The sequence below is a fragment of the Marmota flaviventris genome, chromosome 12 (assembly GCF_047511675.1).
Source record: "Marmota flaviventris isolate mMarFla1 chromosome 12, mMarFla1.hap1, whole genome shotgun sequence".
NCBI classification, from domain to species: Eukaryota; Metazoa; Chordata; class Mammalia; order Rodentia; family Sciuridae; genus Marmota; species Marmota flaviventris.
Genome location: NC_092509.1, coordinates 79,920,609 through 79,929,692, shown reverse-complemented (window position 1 = coordinate 79,929,692; position 9,084 = coordinate 79,920,609). Strand labels below are relative to the sequence as shown.

At 51.7% G+C, this 9,084-nt stretch overlaps 1 protein-coding gene across 1 annotated transcript in view; it reads left to right on the top strand.

The window, feature by feature from the left end:
* The first annotated feature begins 7,607 nt into the window (after window positions 1-7,607).
* Pkp1 (plakophilin 1) overlaps window positions 7,608-9,084 on the top strand; it is a 45,173-nt gene continuing 43,696 nt past the window's right edge. The window contains exon 1 of the mRNA XM_027945708.2: window positions 7,608-7,809. Coding sequence (XP_027801509.1) covers window positions 7,608-7,809 — 202 coding nt within the window. The remainder of the gene's footprint in view (window positions 7,810-9,084) is intronic.

Sequence of the window (9,084 nt, the reverse complement as noted above, 5' to 3'; positions counted from 1 at the left end):
AACCATGTCAATATTCAGATCGTGGGCGTAGTTGTGCTGGTGATGCAAAGAGCTCGCAGTGCGTAAGGGACAGCATGTGTGCTAAGTGCCACCCGCGAGGTACAATCTACTCTAAGGGTTTAGGGAGGGAGGAGTTACTTCCATTTGAGGACATGGGGGGTGTGAGTGCAGAGAAGGATTTGAGTTGGGCTCCAAATGATAGTTCTGGGATGGGATATGAAGGGCAGTGACACAGTATCAGCTGTGTCTCTTAGAGTGCCCCAAGTGACCAGTCATGGACCCCCCAATCAGGTTCAGTGGATGAGAAACTCCACACCTTTGAGAGCATCCCCAAGCCCAGGCCCTACTGACTGCAGCTGGGGAGATGCCATTGCTTATTCCTGGTCATCTTATGAAGGAGACACCTCGCTGGGGCTTTCGGCAGGAGGCCCTGGCCGGGGCAACACAGACAGGTTCTTAGCCTGGCCCTGGAGCATCTTGGCTCCCACCAGTGCCCATCCATGGCCTGGCAGGCTGCCTGCCCAGGAGCTCAGAGCAGAAACAGACCAGGGAGCCAGCTGCCCTGGGTGTGGCTGCCCTGTCTGGAGGCAAGGGCGGGTGACTCATCGAATCACCATCGAGGCTGTGCAGGGCTGGGGTTGGGATGGGCAGGTGACTGTGGGACAGAGAGAAAGAGCACGGGGGCTGCTCAGCCCTTCAGCACACACCCCAAGCTCCCGCCAGCTGTGCAGCTCCCACGGCCTGGCCTTTCCCTGGGCCTCTGCAGCTCCACCTCCCAATTACCAGCGATTCTCCAGCCCAGGACAGTGAGGAACTGCCCCTTAGATTCCTCCCTGCCTTGGCTGCCCTCTGAAGCCTCAAGCTTGTCACCCAGCACCTACCAAGGAGGGAGAAGGGGTCAAGTGCCCCCATGCTGGGGGAGGCAGGACCCAGACAGACACCTGAGACCTTGTCACTAGGCCTCTTTGCATTCAGTTGCCAATTCTGATGCATCAAGGGACTAGACAGGATTCTGAGGTCCCCTCTGCCTCTGAAACAGCCAATGGTGGCATTGACAGCCACAGATCAGACAAAAATAGGTGGAGAGGGGAGGAGAGGCAGAGGCATCCAGGGAGGCTGTGAGTGGGACCTGAAAGCAGGTGCCGCGCTACCCCCAGGAACAGAGAGGGATACTGGAAGGTTCCAGGAGGAAGGAGGAAGCGCAGGAGCTGGGAAAGTGACCCTGAATAATATGGAGAGTGTGGGCAGTTAGGTGGGACGTAGGGGTGCTGCTGGAGGAAGGAGAAATGCTATTTTTTTTAATAAAGCACCTGCAGTATACCGGGCACTGTTCTGGACATTTCATATGTAACACCCATTTATGGTCACAAGAACACTATGAGGCACGTGTTCCTCACCTAATGCTACAAACAAGGAAATTGAGGCACACAGAGGTCAAGTGACTTGTTCAAGGTCACATGAGCAGTGACAAATGTGGGGTGCACACCTTGATCTGTTGACTCCAAAGCCCCTGTTCTTGTTCTCCAAGGTCCTCCCTGGGCAGCCCTGGGGTCTGGGCCACTTGTTGGGTCATAGAGATGACTGTGGACTGACAGGACGCTGAGGTTGTAGCTCAGGCCCCTCAGCCTACCATGGGCTGCAGAACAGCACGGCTGGCAGGGGCCGGGGAGGGCAAAAGGAAAGGCAGGACTCCGCAAGGACAGAACTAAAATCGAGGTTGGCAGAGGGGCAGGGCACACCAGTGCAAGTTCAATGCTGACGGCAGCCGCCAGCACGGGCTGGGTCCCTGCCACCAGTCATCACCTACCCTCCCTGCTGGCTGCTGCCCCACCCACCCACCCCACCCAGAGAGACCAGAAGGACGGCTCTGAGAGAGCTGTGGCAGCAGAGGAGCCACAGGTGACACCCTGCCTCGCCCCTGAGCACGCCTGAGACTCATCCAGGCCCTCCTTTCTGGGCCTCCCGCCCCACTCCTGTGCTGTCTCCTCCCTCCGCCAGCCCTGCCCAGCTCCTTCCAGGACAGATGCCAGTGGGGTGTCCATTCATGGGACCCAGGCCAGTTCCCTAGTCCTGGCCCTCATGGATCAGGGATCTGAGGTCACATGCTCTGATCTTCCAATTAGGGTGCCTGGCCAAAGGGGAGTGGCCTCTGCTGTTCCCATCCTTCCCAAATATCCCGTTTCCCTGTCCATGGCTAAGGGCCACTGTGCACCTCCTGGACCTTCCAGGCCAATGGCCCTGCAGCCTGGCACCTAGGGTGGTCACACCAGGAGAGAAGGTTGAGTTGGTCTATTCCTTGCCTGGTCCCCTGAGGGCAGGCAGCCAGGGTCCGGGATTGTGAAAGGAGATACCACAAGGTTTCTAAGAGGCATTGTTTATCTGGTTCCTAGATTGGGTTTTCCTGGGTTGTCCAGGACAGGGCAGGGCTTGAACAAATTCTGGCTTCCTGATATGAATTTCCCTTGGGAGATGAAAAAAGGCAGATTCCCTACCCTCACATGGATGCGCAGAGAAGTGGGCTGGGGCTGAGGTTATGCCTGCCTGCAGGAGGTGAGATCCTAGGAGGAGTTGGCCTTTGGAAGCAAGGCTTGGCCAAGTTGCATGGAGCCCAACTGACTCAAGAGACCTGGGTAAGGTCTGCACAAGGCCCTGCTCTGGAGCAGATGACAGGTTCAGTTCAGCCAAATCGACAGTGATGAGCACCTGCTGTGTACCAGTAATGTGGACAGGGAGGAAGCAAAGCTTCCCCGCAGGCTGCTCAGAGACATGAATCTGACAAGTGGGTCATGGGCTGCCACACTGTGGCTGGGGGGTGTCTCCTGCAAGGACAAGAGGATTGAAAGTGACAGAAAGGCAGAAGCCCCTTGATTAAGGCCTTTCAATGGCTTCTCGTTATACTTACAATAAAATTCAAAACCTAGACAGAAGTTTAGAATGTCCAGCAGGATCCTGCTCTGTCCAACACAGTGACCACTAGAAACATGTGGCCATCCCGCTCTTGAAATATGCTGGTTTGTTCAAGGAACTGAAATTTTCTTTTTATTTCATGTCATCTCAAGCCATAGAACAGCCACCACAGACAGAGCACTTCCACCATCACAAAAAGTTGTTCGGGACAGCACTGTCTGCTGCCCATCTTGGGCCTACTCTACCACCTCCCTGCTGCTGGTCTGTGGGTCCCAAGGACATCCCGGGCTCATGGGCTTTTTAAACCCACCATTCCCTCTGCTTGGAGCCCCTTCCCTCCCTCCCATGATGGGCAGCTGTGTTTTGTGTTTCAGGACTCGGTCTCCCCCCACTCCCTGTATTCTCCACCAGCCTCGAATCTGTTTCTCCAGAGCACTTAATAATCCGTAATCAGTTGCAAGTTTACCCTTCGACACCACTTTAGGATGTAAGCCCCATGAGAGCAAGATGCTGTTTTTGGTATCCCCAGGGGCTGGTGTGGTGAGTCTCGCCCACTTAGAGCTTGATACATATTTAAGTGGCTGATGAATGGGATCTACACATTGGGAAATACACTGGGGCAGGCATCAGCATGGAGTGAGTGGTTGAGGGTTAGCAGAGAAACAGAGTGATAAGGAACACCTGGGGGCTATTTAGAGATTCAAGAGGGGGCAGCATTGTTCATTGGGGAGGTCATGAGGCCTGAATTAGGCAGCCATGGAGGACTCTGTTGTCTGGCCAAAGGGCCTCACATAGAAAAGGCCTGACAACAGAGAGCTGGCCCAGTGGCTGTTGTGCAGAAAATTCCAGGTGCCTGGAGCAAAGAGACTGGGTTGAATAAGGTGAGGCCATCCTGGCAAGCATACAGGTCCAGAAAGGAAGGTTGCTTCATCTCCCAGCCCCAAAGGGGGTCTGCATCAGTTTGGTACACAAGGGGAGGTGGATCCCCTTACCTGGGGGGTTAGAAGTTAGGCAAAAAGAACCTGAAGCCGGGTTACTCTTAGAAGCATTAGGAATTCCAGAGACCTCAGCCTTGACTGGGTCTGACCTCTGCCTGGCCCGGGCTTCCCCTACCTCCCTATCTCTAGAAGGTAAACTTCACAGCCAGGAAGTTTGTCTCCTTTACCATTGTGTCCTTAGTGCCTAGGACAGGGCCTGTCCCATAGCAGGTGCTCATTAAATACTTGTTGAATAAATAGAGCCGTGTGCCACTTTTCGGTGAACATTGAGTCCACAGGTTGTTTTACTCTCTTGAAGACCGGGAGCCTTGGTTGTTGAGAGTGAAATCAGGGTCATACTTGATGTGACAGGCAGACAACAGAAAATTAGAAGCCCATTCCTCATCATTTGTTCCTAAGCTCTTGAGGATGAAAATTTACGCATCTTGTTTCATAGTCAAGTCATAATTAACTTCTTTTGGGAAGCTTTCCCCAGATCACCTGCTCATTTTCCAAAAAAATTCACTCAAATTTTTCCACCATCTAAATATATGTTCTGAAAGCATGCCACTTCAAAGATCAGTTTGTGTGACAATGCCCTTGACACCTGTTCTTCATTTTAGCAATGCTACCCTCTTTTCTGGTTGATTTCCAAGATAGGGCCCCACATGGGGTGAGGCTCAGGCAGGTGGGAGAGAGGGTCAATAGGAGAACTTCAACTCACTGGCTCAAAAGCATGCACTTGAGCCCCAAACCGACACCTTCAAGCTCACATATACCTCTCTCTGCTGGCCTTGATCATGGGACTCAACTGCCCCTTCCTGTCCTCCTTCTCCTAGTCCAGAAGGCTGATGTTGGCTCAAATCTAATCTTTACCATTGACTTAATCTGTGTTTTCTCAACTGCAAAACTATACTTCTTGGAGTGCTTATGGGGAGGACCAGAGGAAGAATGAGCTGAATGTAGACCTGCTTGTTGATGCACAGCAATGGCTTGGTGGGTGTCAGGGCCCCCTTGGCCTCTTGCAGATCCCCATTCACTTTGATATTGGCGGCAAGGGAGACCAAAGAGTTAGTCCAGAGGATTTGATTCAAGATTCTCCTGTTCTCCAAACCCACAAGTGGCATCAGAATTATATAGTGTTAGGACCACAGTATTAGATATTAGAACCCATTGACTATATCTCCTCACTTTACAGATTTGGTGCAGGGGAAAAGAGCCATCATGGAACATCAGGAGACACCATGAAGCAAATTAGTGACAACTGGAAGGGGAACCCAGATGGCCTGACTTCCCTTCCAGGTGACGGAAATAGATGTTATGGGAAGATAGATCCATGGAAGGGTTTTGAACCCACTGTTTGTCACAAAGAAATTACAAGAAGGCAGCCTGGCACTGTCATTGAGGGTCTAGGCTCTCAGTCCAGGCTGTGTGTGCTTGGCCTAATCTGTACCAATTACCAGCTGGTTGATCTCCCTGAGTGTCAGGTTCTTCATCTAAAGAAGAAATATGGTGGTGCTGATACCTGCCTCACAGGTCATGCTAAGGATTCAAAGCATTATAAGGATGACAGGGTCCATACAACTGGCTTAGAATCATGTTTGACTTGTAAACATGGGGTGCTCATAGGAGCGTAGTAAATGATGGCTATTGCCGTCAACATATCAAAATAATGTCAATACCAAAATAATAGATCAGCAGCTAGAGAAACTGAACTTTATACTTGGAAACAGTTGTAAAGATAATCAGTTTTAGTGTCTGTGAACTTGATTTTTATAGGGATATGGGCTACTCTAGTCACCTCCTTCAGGGCCCTTCTATATCCTAGTAGGTAGCAAAATTATCATTATTTTAAGACATAATTAAGGTTAATTATGGCCAGCATATTAGGTTTTAGATAGGCCAAATGTGGGATACAATGGAGTTGCATTTTTATATGCTGTCATGTGCACTTTATAATATACTTGGGTCCTTATATATTCGGTGTGCACCCTACTTTAATGCCCATTTTATAGGACTTTTATAAGGCAGCTGGATAGTGTGGTAGAACGAGCACTGAACTGCGAGTCAGGAGGCCTGGTTTGAATAGAGATATTGCCACATATTAACTGGGACACCACAGGCAAGCTACCTCCTCTCCTTACTAGTGCAGTGGGGAGCTGGGTTGGGTGATTCCAAGGCTCTGTCCAGCCCTGGTAGTCAGTGACTGGAAGCAGAATCTGAAAATATCAAGTGATGATAAAGGGTTATAGGTGTTGAACTTTTGCATCTAATTATGACATGTTTTTGGTCACATGTCTGATTTATTTCTTGCTGAGTCCTTTCTCTGCAGAATCAGAAGGGCAAAATAAAAGTGATATGTATGAGCTGTGAGAAGCAGTTACAAATGACCACGGTGACAGCATCCCATAGATATCGGAGACCCCAAAATTAAACTGACCAGACTGCACTGCTACACAGTTCAGTGATGGATGTCCAGAACGAAAGGACCAAGTCATCAAGAAGAATGTTCAAGGTGCTCAACGTGGCTTTCTTTAGAAGGCAAGATCGCATGCGATGCCTTTTAGAAAGATTCCCATCAAAGTACTTTGAAAAACACTCAGCTGCTGTTACACACCAAATTCACTGGTGTGGCCCCCTCCATGCCTGGAGAGGATGCTACATAAATGAAGTATCTGTGTGTGTCCCCGGGGGTATGAGTGTGTATAGGAGAAAGCACACTGCAGTCCTAAAATACCAAGATCATAGTAGGATAGTTTTAGAGATGAGATGGCTTCAGTTCTTTCAGTAAGGATCTGGGTAAGATTCAAGTTAGGATTCATTCACCTTAAACTAGCTAGCATTCATCCATTCAAAGATTTTTTTATCGAGTGCCTAAAATATGATATTGTTTTAGGGGCTATTATGGAGTTTCAGAGAATCCACTCTTCACATGGTGTTGTATAGGAGTGTATCCACAAGCGACAGATGTGCTACTTTGCAGTGTTGTATTTGACCTCTGGTCCTTGGTGTGGCTTTCCTGCCCTCACTTCCCTTCAAACATTCTGCCTTAGAGCAGAATGAGGGGTCCCCATAAGACTGAGCAATCCCCTTGGGCAGGAACTGTGCTTCCTCTGCCATAAGCCTAGGAGCCCCCAAGGACGGGGTTGGTCTCTGCCATGACCTCAGTGCAAAGGGAGATTGGCACCTGACTCTCAGGGTAGGGGGCCTGGGCAGAAAGACTCCTTTTTCCTAGAGAGAGGTCTCCTTCCACTCCTGGGCTGAGCACATACTTTCTTCATGAGCCAGCAGGAGTAGAACAGAGGGGCGTCTCCCTAGAGCCTCACCTCCTAGGGGAGAGAAAGGAGGAGCCAGCAGGAACTTGAGAGCATCCCACACAGGAGAGCAGCCCTGCCCCCAAGAGCGCTCGCTCCGCAGCAGCAGCAGTGCCCTGCAGCTGGGCGTCTGAGCCCTGGCGGCGGCGCGCAGCCCAGTGGAGTGGGTGGTGCAGGGCAGGGGTGGTATATCCTGTCTGACCGAGGGCGGGCCCTGCCAGTGCCTGGAGACGGACGAGCCAGGGTGGAGGCGCCAGGAGCAGCTGCCGGGAGCCTTCACGCGGACCACTCACTCTATGGCCATAGGGAGTCGCTGAGAGCGACAAGAGCACGCTCCCGCCAGCCCGCTGCACCGCACCTCGCCCGCGCCTCTGCTCTCCAGGTCCCGGCCCGCGCACCTTCTGCCACCATGAACCACTCCCCGCTCAAGACAGCCCTGGCATACGAATGCTTCCAGGACCAGGACAACTCCACGCTGGCTTTGCCGTCGGACCAGAAGATGAAGACGGGCACCTCAGGCAGGCAGCGCGTGCAGGAGCAGGTGATGATGACCGTCAAGCGGCAGAAATCCAAGTCTTCCCAGTCGTCCACACTGAGCCACTCCAACCGAGGTAAAGGCCTGGTGCCCGCACGACCCGTGCACACCTCCCTGGCGCCTCGAACAGGCGGCGGGAACCGAGAGGCTGCCAGCTCCAGGCAGGGTCTCCGCCAAGTGGGAGCAAAGCTCCTGGCAGGGTGGAGCCACGGCCGGCCACTGGCTAGCAGGGTCTAAGAGCTAGTGGGCAAGGTTGGGTAGCTCCCTGGGGTGAATAGCAGGGAACATCCCTCCAGCACTCCGGGAGCCCGAGAATCTCCAGGGAGCTGTTGTCCGTGTCCCTGGATCTGGATGGTCTTCTCTTTCTGGTTTTGCTCCGGGGACCAGCCCACTATTCTGTATTGCCCCCCACCCCCACCCCCAGTGCGGTTCACCGCCCCAGTGCTCACCGAGGGTTGTGGTCACTTCCCCACATCCATCCTTCTCGGCTTTGCGACCCTCTGCGCCTTCAGTCTGTGGTCAGCGCCCAGCGTTCAGATTCAGTGGGATCCTGATCTTGGTGGGGCTGGTGCGTGGTCGGCGTGGTGGGCTGAGAGAATCACTGAGACCCGAGTTAAGGCTTAGAAGAGTTGCTTCAGGACCGGGAAGTACATGGGAATCAGGACAAGTCCTTGGAACTCCCTGGCATTCTAATGGGAGTTCACCCCAGGAAGAGGCAAATCTGGTTGAAGTAAGCTAGGAAAGTGGTCTTTTCTTTTCTCTTCTCTTTTTCTTCTTTCTTCCCCACCCCCCAACCCTTTTCTTCCAATCAGGGATAGAACCCAGCAGGGCTTAACTGTGGAGCCTCGGTTACAGCCTGTATTTTTTAAATTTTTTTTTTTTAATTTTTTTTTTTAATTTTGAGACAGAGTCTTGCTAAGTTGCTGAGGCTAGCTTTGAACTTGTGATCTTCCTGTCTCAGCTTCCACAGCCACTGGGATTACAGACCCATGCCATGGGTCAGGGCTTGGATACTCCTGTTTTCTGCAATCGTTAAGGCAGAAACCCCCTTTCGCACTGAATTTGCCCTACCCCACCCAGCTTATGTAGAAACAAGTGTCTTATGGGAAGAGTAGGGAATGAGAGGGGCAGGATTGGGAATCCTCCTAGCCCCAGAAAGACCTCAGCAGAACCAGCATTGATAATTCTCCAAGTTTGGTTCCCAGCCTCTGTGAGTGACAAGGTCCCCCACCAGGGGAAGCAAGGAGAAAAGGATAGGACCCCTGAATCTGAAGAAGAAAGGAGCAATACCTAACTGAGGGGTTGATGGTAGAAGATTTTGAGATCAAATACTTTAATACGAATAATTCCC